Below are 13,932 nucleotides of genomic sequence, written 5' to 3'. Positions count from 1 at the left end.
CATATGGCCTGCCGTGGCTGCGATGCGCATCCCATACAACGCTTCCACGTTACCATGCATGAAAAACACTTCGAACGCCTCTCTAAATATCGACTCAGGGTTCTCGCAAGCTCTGCATTGTTGCAAGAAAAGCTGGACCGCAGGATTAGCATGGTACCAGCTAGGATGGTCTGGGTACTTAGCCATTGAAATGGTGTTCCACACTTGTGGAGTGTTTGCCAACGTCCGGAATAATGGGCACACAGATGCCATACGGAAGAGATCTTCCGAAGATTGGGTTGCCACGTATAACATCACTTTAAACCAAGCCAACTCCGGGATGAAGGCTTGGGGCATCTCCAAATGGATATGCTTCCTTCTCTTTCCTCCGACTGTAGTGAAATATTTGGAATTCATGTGTTTCTATTTTTTTGGAATGGAACGATTTGAGGAGTGGAAGAGGGGAGAAATGAGAATAGATGGGGTTTTGGTTCTGTTATAGGGTGTGTTTGTTGTACCGTTTGGAAAATGTGTTTCCACTTGAGGTTTTTCTCAGTTGACCCTTTTTAAAGAAACTGAACCAACACCCTAAAACTAGAGAAAAACATAAGAGAAGGAAAATGTCATCGAAATGCAAAGTCAGACAGTCAAAAAGTAAATTAAGAACCTATATGCATAGCCATTTTTAGGATTTTCCCGCCATTTTTATGTCAATGAAACAAATGTGACGGATTACTGACTAGTCACAGAACGTCCCATCACATAACTTTTCATTTTCCCACACCGAAATATAGTAGTAATGTTATTAAAATGTGATGGATGTTTATCCAACTAGTTGGTTTAATGAAATATAATGAAAATAATATAGGGTTTAGGGCAGTTTTCCCTCAATTTTCATATTGGGTTTTGGTAGTTAAATATTATATTGATTTATGGGGTAAACGGTGCCCCATATCTGACGGTACATGTGTCGAAAGCATGCCCAATCCACCCACAGACAGAAAAGAGGATATAATCGCATTTGGGCAGAGATGAGAGAGCTCTGAGTCCGAAGAGGTTTGAGTGAGAAGAACTGAGTGAGAAGGTATGAGTCCGAAGAGGTTTCAGTGAGAAGATTTGAGTGAGAAAAGGTACAAGTGAGAAGATTCAACATGTCTTCGTCTTCATCTCCTGCTCAAACAAAGAGGTGTCCGTACTGTGGAGCTGCAATGGTGCTTCGGGTTTCAAAATCAGAAAAAAATCGAGGGAAGCCATTTTGGAAGTGCATAACCTCCTATGTAAGTTTTCATTTCCAGAATATGTATGTGGGTGAAAAAAACCTTGGTTTAACTCTGACACAATTATTTTGCATATATGATGCCTGCAATTAGGGAGCCACCAGTTGCAATGGATTTGAATGAGTTGATGTAACTTCCGCTCAAGCAGAACAGCCAGATGACACGTATGATGCTACGGTGCTGAATATGCTGAAGTCCATTAAGGACTTGGTATTAGTTTTATTACTGTTATCAATTTTAATATTATTTGTTCTTTTAATGACCAATTAAGTGCACAGTTTCAAGGATTGTAAAAGTTCTCCCCAGAAAGACATGTTGCACGCACCACCAATGAGTTTTCAAACCCATTTTGTAATATTTGTTCTTGAAATAGGTGGATTGGCATTGAGTTTAAATTATTGTTCTTGAAATAGGTAGATTGTTTATTAGCGTATACTAAAGGTTTATTGATTGTTTACTGCATGTATATCGCATGTTATAACGCGGATATTGGATGTTTATTAAAGGTTTATTGATTGTTTACTGTATGTATATCGCATGTTATTGCTCGGATATTGGATGTATATTGAAGGTTTATTGATTGTTTACTGTATGTATATCGCATGTTATTGCTCGGATATTGGATGTATATTGAAGGTTTATTGATTGTTTACTGCATGTGTATCGCATGTTATTTATCGGATATTGGATGTTTATTGAAGGTTTATTGATTGTGTACTGCATGTGTATCGCATGTTATTTATCGGATATTGGATGTTTATTGAAGGTTTATTGATTGTTTACTGCATCTGTATCGCATGTTATTTATCGGATATTGGATGTCTAATGAAGGTTTATTGATTGTTTACTGCATGTATTTCGCATGTTAGTGTCCGATATTGAATGTTTATTGAAGGTTTATTAGTAGGAAGAACAACTATTCAGTAGAATTTCCTAATCGATACGACTCCCTTATGGATGGTGAAATTAGGGACTGATGTATATTGCATGTCTATTGCGTATAGATTACATGTGTATTGCGTGTATATTGCTTGTCTGTTGCCTGTGTATTGTTGTTTATTTCCTTCGTAAGCAATAAACAATCAATACACACGCAATAAATGTACGCTACGCACGCAATAGACAAGCAATATAGACGCAATAGACAAGCAATATAGATGCACCAATATACATTACTTTTATGCTACTGAGCTGCCCAAGACCAATAAAATAAAGAAAATCAACGAATTTATTAACCGATTATAAAGGAAAGAGGGATTCAAACCCGATGGGTGGTACGGAACCAATAGGAAGTTTTTATAGCATTGCAGATGGGAAATGTTTATTGAAGTTTTATTGAGGTTTATTGACGGTTTACTGAATGTTTACTGAAGGTTTACTGCATGTATATCGCATGTGTTTCTATAAAGAGGGCATGGTTGAATAAAACATTGGAGGCGAGGGCATAGCCGCCTATTTCCCTTACAGAATTACAATCAATACACACGCAACCCATTGCGATTAAGTTAAGGCATGGTGAACGGCTTAAAGATTGGGATCTGATATTTGGAATGGTGGCTTGGATAAATAATGTAATACACTTTAAAAAGCCATCAGTCATTGTTCACATATGCAGTCTTCCAATCCCAATTCAATGCAGTTTGGTTAAGGTTATGTAAATGTCGTGAAGGAGTTAGGGCTATGTATGGGAATGGTATGTGCCTAACTTCAAAAACGCATATGCCTATCCATTTACATTTGCCCACGTGCACTAGATTTACAGATCCATTTACTTTTCTCCTCACTAAGCCTCTGCATCTCCATTTCAGATTCTTCATTTTTCTGTCTATGCTCTGCATCCAGCTACCATATACATTTAGCCCAATATGAGAATAAACGTAGCGTAGTATCACACTAATCAAAATGAAAGCATGCATCCGCTATAATAATATTTTGGTTCTAATTGTTGTCCAATAACTTAAACTTAAAATTATGTACAAAAATACACTAAGATTGAGAAAGACGAAGAAGAATTGAGGAGCAGAGGTAGAATTCGAAAAGGAGCCGTGGATCTGTATTGTGTATTTACATGACTTTCAAATTGGAGATTTCCAAAACCAATTTAATCATCACGTACCTGAACCCATTTCAACCACTATCATGGCATGTAAGCATCTCCCCGTAATATCTCTGCAGCCAACTTCAACCGGAAAAAGGGCATGTTCTGCGTGGTGCAAGTAGCTAACGAAATCTCAGCGCTCAAAAGCTCAATGTACTTCAACACGAACATGCCACAATCGCCTCTGAAGCAAATCAAGAACTCGATCAATTCAGTAATGACATTGTAACGTAATTGACAATTTCAAGTAATAAAATTAAAGAAAAATTTGTGCTCACTGATTAGATTGTTGTGGAACATCCACACGTTCTATTGGCCATGGACACCACCAATCTCTGCTGCAGTTGTTTGCGTAAACACCTTCTTCATAAAAGTCGATGGAGTTGAGAAGATTTGGAATCGTAATTGAAAGCGGGGCGAGTTCTTCCTTTAACATCTCATCTGGAATAAGTGAAACCATTGAATCGTACACTGCGATTTCACACTTAACCAGATCAATCATTAGAGCCACCCAATGCTTATGCTTCGTCAACATACAAGGGGCATACACCTTATACACGTTCTGCCAATCCACCCCACACGCCGGAACCTTGCCATTTACAACGTTCACTAAACTGTTTCTAATTTTCCACCCAGCCTGCTCTTTCTTTCTTTTATTATCCGCAAAGCAAGTATGGATGTGATTCTGTGAAATAGAAAACAATCAATGGTTAAAAACCTCCACAAAGCAAGTATGGATAATTTGTAATTATTAACTGCACTTGGTCAAGCCCTATGACATACCATGAAAAATACATCGGTCGTTGTCCAGTTCGATATTTCTACAACCTCCAAATCTTGTTGTCGCTTCCGGATGAGATACAACCCCAAATCAATGTGCTGCACATGTTTTTCTGGTCAATCTCATAATCTATGTACATTAAAACAAATGCATAATCAATTAAACTTACATCTCCTGTCAGCCAACCGTCAGCTTTTACGAGGGAAGCGAAGAATTCAATCTCAGCTTCCACGTGGCCAAATTGCATCACTAAACTGTGAATATAACAAAGTTTTAGATAACAACAATTTAAAAATATATACACTAATGCCTTCTATCTCAAAAAACAAGGGACTTACTTTGGGTTATGGCGCCATTCCCAACAAAGTTTCAGCAATTTCACCATATCATCATGCGGAATCGCCTTCATTGGGTCTAACATCCGAAGTCGGGTTGTCTCTGGCACAGTTTTTTTCACCAATTCACTAGCTTCAATGATCTTCCACATAGGAATAATCCTCTTTCTCTTTCGTAATTGGACCCCTTGTTCCACAGCTTTACCTTTATCATTCAACCAAACGTTCAACTCAGATAGCACAGCTGTAGGTTGATCCAAATCAATATCCCCGAGAGTAAACTCAACAGTTGTCCCCGCCGTGCTCTCGCCAATGTCATCACAAACCAAAACAACTTCATCATCCGCTTCCTCACGTTCCTTTATTTGCACTTCCTTTTCCTCACTTTTTTTTCTTTTCACTTCCTTGCCCTCCCTTCTTTTTCTTTGCGGATCCTCTCCATCACTGCTTTTTCTTTGCAGTTCCCCTCCGTCACTGCTTTTTCTTTGCAGTTCCTCTCCCTCACTGTTTTTTCTTTTCACTTCCTCTCCCTCACTGCTCTTTCTTTGCAGTTCCTCTCCCTCATTGCTTTTTCTTTTCACTTCCTCTCCCTCACTGCTCTTTCTTTCCTCTCCCTTACTGCTCTTTCTTTGCAGTTCCTCTCCCTCATTGCCTTTTCTTTTCACTTCCTCTCCCTCACTGCTCTTTCTTTGCGCTTCCTTTCCCTTGTTGCTTTTTATTTTCACTTGCTCTCCCTCTCTTCTTTTCCTTTGCGCTTCCTCTACCTCACTTGGTTTTCTTTGCACTTCACCCCCTTCAATCCCCTCCTCGTCCTTTTCCTCTCCCTCATATCTGTTACTTGGCCCTTCATCCCATTCACTGTCATCCATTTCATCAGATCCCTTAAATAGATGTGAGATGGCACAACGATTCGTCCTCTCTTTCAGTAAAGCTAGGTCCCTCCTTACTTCCTGCTTAAACTGAGGACCTAAACAGTGGTCCAAAAGTTTTTCCATCCGTATGACCTTTAACTCAAGGACGTCATTTTCCCGCTTTACTTGAAACAACTCGGACCTCAACAAGCTTACCAGCTTGTTCAACTCATCAAGATCAGCACATGAAGAAGGATTTGACTCTGCCGAGACAACAGCAGGGCGATCCTATGGCCAACTCCAATATGATTGTCTCATTTCCTCTTCACTCGGATGTAGCGCCCGCAACTGAACTGACTGTTTCAGAATACAGACAATATTCATATTCAATCATTCTACTTTATAATTTCATTGAATCTTATAAACAGTTTCAAGGGCTGCAAACCAAACCTCTTTGCTCTAGAAAAAATAATTGTTCAACTTCCTCATCTCGGGCATAGACGTAGTCGTTCTCCATCGCAAAATACGCGGGACAGCTGTTGGATCAACAACCTTGCAGTAATTCAGGTCCACCATTCTAGGAATTAATTCATATACCCAAATCTACACAATTCATAGGACAAAAGTCATTATTTAAGTTTTAAAGTTCACAAAGCATAACTGACATGAACATTATTACCATGTACCTGGAAAGCATACGTGAAACCTTTAAAACTCCACCCACCCCTTTGCACTTCACCATGCTTATGCTTCTTGCCCTTCTCATTTTTCCGGCTTGTTCCCGTTACCTTACTTTTCCCCTTCTCTCTTCCCTCTTCATTTTCAAAGCTTTTCGTATACTTTGTTGGTGCAAAAAATAGACTGTCTTGGGTTTTGTCAAATGACACCGAACCCCACGGATACCTGTTGAACGCATCCAAGTCCTCTACAAGGGTCATGTAATTTACATTGATGTTCAAATGCTTGTCCCTTCCCAAAACCACTAACTCAGCAAAGTAAACAAGAGCTAGCTTGTAGACGTCATCTCTCTCTTTGCACCTCATAAATGCTTCTTCTAAAGCATTACATGTAATTCCTTCGTCTATAAAATATCTTTTATGAAGTCTAATTTCAGCACTTTCTCCACTGGAAACTTCAGGCACTTCCCCAAAACGAAGCCCCGAGATCAAACAGAAATCCTGACGAGTAAACTGAGCAACGTCGCACCCTATTAAGAAACTCAGTCCATCCAAGTCTTTCACACCCTGCCCCGCCACTCGACGCAACACAACTCCATGCACAATCTGCCCGCTAAACTGAATCTTGTCTATATTCAGAAGATGGCCAAAGCATGATGTCTTGAATTGTTCTAATTGTTCCGCACTCAACTTCGCTCGAATTGCAGCTAGGGTTGAATTTGCATGTGAGCAGTTGTTCACCCGTGACGCATATGCCTCTGACTCTGGCCATACCAGCTGCACGTTGGATCCCATTTCCTAAAATACAAGATGAAATAACCTTAACACATATACTACCACCACGTATTTGCACAATCATATTGGTATTTAGTATTTACATAACTAGTCAACCAGGCACATTACAAATTTTATGAAGTACATGCGCATAGGGATTACTGATCACAGCCTTTAACATCATCAAAGCAATATGACAAATTTTGTGCAAATACCTGTTAATGCAATGATTCTGTGAATTACAACCAATAGCATGTGTTTTATTTTTGGATACAAACTCCAATCAATGGTTGATGCATGAGTGAGTGTGAGTGCAATCTAGGCAAGTTCTGCACTTCACACACATGACAATTATTGTCATCTCATACACAACACAAAATAAATAAATAAATAAGAAAGATAGTGGAAGGAAGCAAAGCAAAGCATCTGCTCTGCTATCTGCTTGCTAAGCCATTGCCACATCCTTCTTTCTTTCTAGCTTTTTCTTCAGTCAGCCACTATGGTCATGGATCAACCTTCATTTCAAATGCTTTGCACTTTTATTCATGACTTTATTATTATATCTTCTCATTTTTCACAGGCAAATTTAGCAACAAGGGAAATAATATTTATTTCAAAAAATATATATATTCTAGCGCCAGAGATATGTTATTGACATGTTATTAACATGTTATTGACTTGAGGGTCTCCTCCAATTCAACACCATTATCTTATTCATATCATTATTGATATGTTATTGATATGTTATTGATATGTTATTGACTTGATTTTCATTCATTTTTTAACATATACACAAGCAAAAATTAACATGCAAGTGAAGCACAAGGAAGAGATGCCAAATCCAACAACATTGATGGTACAAATTGGGGAAAACCTTTACTCTAACCCTAAACACAAATTCCATAAATTACTCACCAAATGCTGGTTATTGAACAATCGCAAGGTGTCTGTGCGGGGTCTTTGTGCGGCTTTGCAACACAAATGGAACCTATCACTTCCAACGACTACGGATTCTCTCCTTCCCCTTCCACTGCTTCGCCTCTTCACTGTTTCGGAATCCACGCCTTTGCCCCTTCCACTCAAAATAAATACTTTTTAAGGGTTTAGAGAAAGGAGTTGCGTTCAACCGTTGCCTTCAACCATCGTTTACCGTTGCCTTCAACCGTCATTAACAGTTGCCTTCAACCTTTTCTCAGAGCTTAGCGGTTTCTCAGAGCTATGGGTTTTAGAGCGATGGGTTTTTTCTGTTCAAACTTCGAACTTGCCTCTTTTTTTAATTTTTCGAACCAACTTCAATGCTGGATATTAAATTCGGGTTTGGGTTCCTCACCTACCCGATTGCAAAACTTTATCTCAATTCTCCCTAGCCCTTAGATTGATCTGATGGCTATAAAGTGAACCCCTTATAACTTAACACTTATAAGTTTCCACTCACTATAGAATCGGCCCCCAACATGTGGTGTTGACATGTTGGGCTTGAATGTTTATCTTTACCCAATACGTGGTGTTTACGTGTTGGGTATGAATGTTTGACTTCGATGTGGACTAGGCTCCACATGTGGCTCACTATGTGATGGTCTCATATGAGGGGCCGTGTTGAAGAATATAAAGTCTTACATTGGAAACTTGAATAAATTACAACTTATAATAAGTAGTTCCACTCTTAATAAAACTAAGGCATGTTGAGATAAAACCCCACACCTACTAAGCTTTGTAGGTGTTTAAGTTGGGGAGAATATCGGTGTTGCTAGTAATGGGCCGCATGCCGTCTCTCTAAACTTTAACATGGTATTAGAGCGGGCCGGTTGACTGGGCTCGATTAAACCCAAATCAGACAAAAAACCCAAATTGAACCAAAATCAAACAAACCCCAAATTTTTTATTATAAAAGGGGACTGATGTTGAATTGGTTGCACGTGTGGCCCACTAAAAAGTGGTCCCATGTGAGGAGGAGTGTTGAAGAATACATAGAGTCCCACATCGGAAACTTAACAAAATAGAAAGTTCCATATAATAAATGGTTCCACTCCTAATAACATCGAGACCTTTTGTATAAAACCCCACACCTGCTAAACAGGTGGTTAAGATGGGGACAATATCGATGTTGCTAGTAGTGGGCCATGGCTTCGTTCCTCTGAAATCTTAACAACTTAAACTAAAACACATGATTGAATGATTTTGAATTATATTTCATATTTCTCCATAAGGATGATATATATACAAGTACAAGTTGACTTTCCTACAAGGAAAAGTAATTAGCTATGTTTGTACCATATCTGACCCTCCACTCATCTAATGACACGTGGATCAGAGAAACTCTCCAAGTGCCCAAGGCTCCACACAATCGGCATCGGCAACCTATGATATTGTCTCAAAGCATCAAACAGTCGCTACAGGCCCAGCAGAGTCTACAATCGGTACCCCCTACTGATTCTGCAGAATCAACCTTGAAGTACCCGCCCGAAATATCTAAAGACTCGTGTCAACCTCATAGGGCCCTCCCATGAGTCCCACATCGAAATTAAGTACTAAGAGCATACAAAATGCCCTCTATAAAGAGGCCCATTCACTACAATACAAGGGTAAGAATTTTTAGCTTGACTTTTATACTAATATATTGTCAACAGCAAAAGCTCTTAGAAAACAAACTTACTTTGGCATCGGAGGGTCTTAGGCTGGTTCCACATTGGTTCCATAGACCTTACGAGTCTCGGCTTCCTTCTATTCAGGATCAGCATCCAAGGACAGAAGGAATCTGCATCCAACGCTCAATTGATCTCTCGATTGTCCACATCACTTGTAAGTTGCACTCATCTCTATCTGTTCAGTTTTAGTGCCAACAAGCTAATTACAAGGAATCCTAACTAGGTAACTACTCTTATTAGGTAACGTGAATCGCATCAGGAAATTAGGGCTCACACCAACACTCCCCCTCAAGTTGGTGCATAGATATCTCCTATGCCCAACTTGTTAAGTGATGAAAAACCTTTGCTGACATCGCATGTATTAAGACATGCGCCAGCTATTCTTTTGACCTTATACTTCAACATCCTTAGTTCTGTCATGTTGAACTGGATTATTTGCTATCTCCCTAACAGCTTGATTGTCACAGTAAAGCTTCATGACTTTATGTGGTGGAAAACCAATTTCAGACAGGAGCATCCTTAGCCAAAGAAGCTCACAAACTCTCTATGCCACATCCCGGTATTCTGCCTCAGCTACAGATCGAGCCACTACATTATGCTTTTTACTTACCCATGTAACCAAATTACCCCCAATGAAAGTGAAGTAACTTGATGTAGAAGTCTATCTGTTATATTGCCTGCCTAATCTGCATTTGTATAACCCTTGACATCCAAATGTCCAAGTTTTTTGAATATCAAGTCTCTGCTTGGAGCTTTCTTCAAATAACTCAAAATCCTCATAACTGCTGCTAAGAGATACTCACTAGGATAATGCATGAACTGGCTAAAAACACTAACCGCATATGCGATGTCTGGTCTAGTGTGCAAAATATAAATTAGTCTTCCTACTAACCTCTGATGTCTCTCCTTGTTGGTTGGCACTTGATCATGATAGATTTCTAAGTGATAATTCTGCACAATAGAGGTTTCAGCTGGTGCACACCCTAACATACCAGTCTCTGTCAATAGGTCTAAAACATACTTCCTTTGCTAGAGACAAATACTAGTAGCAGAGCGAGTTACCTAGATTCCCAGAAAATACTTCAAAGCCCCCAAGTCCTTCATCTCAAACTCTGAGGCTAAGTACTTTTGTAATTTACCCATTTCATCAACATCATCACCAATTCCAACCATATCATCTACATAGATTATCAGTAAAGTAACCTTACCACCCACACATTTGATAAATAGGGTATGATTCGGGTTACCTTGATGACATCCATACTTCTTCATTACTTCAGTGAACTTCCATGCTCGCGAAGACCACTTCAAACCATAAAGGGCTTTTCGAAGCCTACACACTTTCCCACTATTATTAGACAACCCATGATTAGGTGGTAGGTTTATGTACACCTCTTCTTCTAGATCTCCATGTAGAAAGGAATTCTTCAAATCGAATTGCTTGAGAGGCCAATCTAAATTAGATGCTAATGACAATAGAACTTGCACCATATTCATTTTCACCATCGGGGCAAACGTATCCTAGTAATCAACTCCATATGTCTGCGTATACCCTTTGGCCACAAGTCTTGCTTTATATCTGTCTATTGTGCCATCAGCTTTGTGCTTAATTGTGTACACCCATCGACATCCAACAGGTTTCTTTCTTTCAGGTTGTTGAACAATTTCCCATGTTCCATTCTTCTGTAAAGCCTTCATCTCCACATTCATTGCTTCCACCCATTTTAGGTCTTGCAAACCTTCTTCCAATCTATTAGGAATTTTAATTCCTTTCATCTGATTGACAAATGCTTTAACTTGGGGAGACAATATGTGTGTAGAGACATAAGCAACAATGTCATATTTTACTTTGCCTTCTGGTGAGAATTTGTCTCGTGGTATTCCCCTGTTTGCTCGTGTAGTTAATTTTTCCCAAAATCAATAATATTTTGAGAAGTACTGTGATCTGAAGAACTTATCTTAGGGATGTTCAGTGGAGCATGAGCGGGTATGTTTAACAGAGAGGGGGTGTTGCTGTTCGGTTCAGCTATTAGGCTGCTCAGTTTGGCTGGGTTGGACTGTTCGGCAACATACGGTTTGGTATAGTGACTGGGCTGCTCAGCTTAGTTGAGGTCAGCGGCTCGGCTAGACCTTGTTTCGGCCCAAGATTTTGCGCTTCTCTCCCCCGTACTTCAAACTAATCATGTGCTTCCCTTACTGCATTCTCCCCCTGAAGGACATGATTGGGCACATCCGATAGAAAAAAAATCTTGTTTCCCACAAACGTAATGTCCATGGTAATATAAAACCAGTGACTGGATGGATGGTAACATCAGTAACCCTTTTGTTGGGGGTGTAAAACCCACAAAGGCACAACGGAGTGCACGGGGATCCAACTTGATCGTATGAGATTTATTGAGATGGACAAACGCCACACAACCAAAAATGTGAGAAGTGAGATTGAGATGGGAATGAAGGGTTAAGAAGGTAGATGACATACTGAATAACTTCAGCCCAAATGGTTTGGGGAACACGCCCCCCAATAAGGAGAGCTTGGGCAGTCTCAAGAATATGATGATTTTTGTGTTTAGCCACACCATTCTGTTCAGGAGTCTGTGGGCAAGTAGTTTCATGGAGATTGCATTTTTCAATGAAAAAGTTTGCGAGTATGTGCTTAACAAATTCACCTCCATTATTCAAGCGAACAACTTTAATCGAATAAGAATATTGAGTTTGAATCATCTGGTAAAAATTCTTGAATAAAGAACCAACTTTATATAAAGCGATGTTAACCGAGTACAATCATCAATGAAGATCACGAGCCACCAAACACCAAAGACAGTAGTAATCAGATGGACCCCAAACATCTGAATGGATTAAATTAAAAGGAGCTGTGCTTTTATTCAAACTAGGTGGATAAAAAGTTCAGTGACTTTGTGTAAGAATACAAGTCTCACACTGAAAATAATTTTTTTTTACTCCACTAAATAAAGATGGAATCAAAGACTACAAATAACCCAAGGAAACATGGCCCACCGCTGATGCCATAACCAAATCTTCTTATGCTTCTCACTGACAATGCCCCAAATAGGGTGAACACGACCCGATGCAATGTCATCCACATAATAAAGCCCCCCTCTCTTAGTACCATGCCCAATGATCCCCCTGGTCTAACTATTTGGTAACGTGCCCGAAAAATAATAAATTATGGGATAAAGAAGGAATAAGTAAAATTTTATGTAAAGAGAGGGTATGAGTAAGAGTAATAGAACCAGCCCTAGTGACTAAGTTAGATTCTCCGTTGGCAGTAACCACACTTGTTTTGGTAGGAGCAGTTATAGAATGGGAAAAAGATTTATCATAGGTTATATGATCAGTAGCACCATAATTGATAATCCAACCTGTATTTTGCTGGTTGGAAAGTACCAATGCTTTACCTTAATTTCCTTCATAGTCAGCAGTTTCTGGAATTGATAATTGAGAGAGAACAGTAAGAGAATCATCAAGGGAAGGAGCTGTTGTGGGCGAGGTCGGGATACCCGAGGTAGCGTCGGAGACCGGGCCTATGGAAGGCTGGCCGGTTGCGGCTACAGCAACTACACCACTCTCACCATTCTTTATCTTTGCCTATGCAACCTTTCATTGCTTCTGGCGTTCAAGGAATCATTCCAGAAACCCATTTTTGTGAAAACACATTACCTCTGTATGATAGTTACCATTGCAGTAACTGCAATGCATGATTTGTTTTAACTCAGGGGTTGGATGAGGAAAAGAAAAAATAGCAGCATAGGCTTTGGAAATGATAAGAGCAGAGGATTTAGGCTTTCCATCCTTCTTGAGCATCGTCTCCCGGCTTTGAGCCTCTATACGAACAAAAGAAAATGACTCCTCCAATTTGGGCAATGGACTCAACCTCAACAAATCTCCTCAAATTTTATCAAACTCATCATATAGACCTGCAAGAAAATCATAAATACAGTCTTTCTGTATCTCAGCTTGTCGAATCTTCACATCATCAGGGCACTTCATGTTGATTGGACAACTACAGTCAAGTTCCAACCAAACGCTCTTGTGCTCAGCAAAGTATGAAGTAATATCGTGACCCGCTTGAGTAATACAGGTTGCTTTGCACATTAATTGATAAATTTGCGACTCATCAGACGCATCATAATACATATGGGCTGCACTTTCTCAGACATCTTTAGTGGTTGGTAGATCCAAGAATTATTCTACCAAATCTATTTCCATGGTTTTTATTAACCATCCTTTAACAATTGAGTCCTTATTACACCATGATTCAAAGCCCGGAGCATCCTCCTCCACTTGAGCCACCTTCTCTGTCTAATAACCTCTTTTTCCTTGGCCTGACACATGAAGCAACATCATCTTCGACCAAGTGATATAGTTCTTTCCATTCAACCATATGCTGTACAGGGCAGCGAAATTATCATTGTGAACTGTAGCAGTTGGTTGTGGCATAGCAAGAGTTTTGCGGGTCTTTGAAGCACTGGATTTGGCAGCTGTGGTTGGGCTGTC

At 39.7% G+C, this 13,932-nt stretch overlaps 1 protein-coding gene across 1 annotated transcript; it reads right to left on the bottom strand.

The window, feature by feature from the left end:
- Positions 1 to 3,139: 3,139 nt before the first annotated feature.
- Positions 3,140 to 5,569, bottom strand: LOC110745258 (uncharacterized). The gene is made up of 6 exons (XM_088246210.1): positions 5,196 to 5,569; positions 4,474 to 5,084; positions 4,305 to 4,389; positions 4,138 to 4,233; positions 3,633 to 4,039; positions 3,140 to 3,538 (listed from the first exon to the last, which is right to left on the bottom strand). Exons 1-6 carry the CDS (start codon positions 5,463 to 5,465, stop codon positions 3,394 to 3,396), a joined length of 1,614 nt encoding a protein of 537 aa, XP_088102336.1. The 5' UTR covers positions 5,466 to 5,569; the 3' UTR covers positions 3,140 to 3,393.
- Positions 5,570 to 13,932: the final 8,363 nt, after the last annotated feature.

The sequence above is a fragment of the Prunus avium genome, chromosome 8, assembly GCF_965620075.1.
Source record: "Prunus avium chromosome 8, drPruAviu1.hap1.1, whole genome shotgun sequence".
NCBI classification, from domain to species: domain Eukaryota; kingdom Viridiplantae; phylum Streptophyta; class Magnoliopsida; order Rosales; family Rosaceae; genus Prunus; species Prunus avium.
This window is presented reverse-complemented; position numbering and strand designations above follow the sequence as displayed.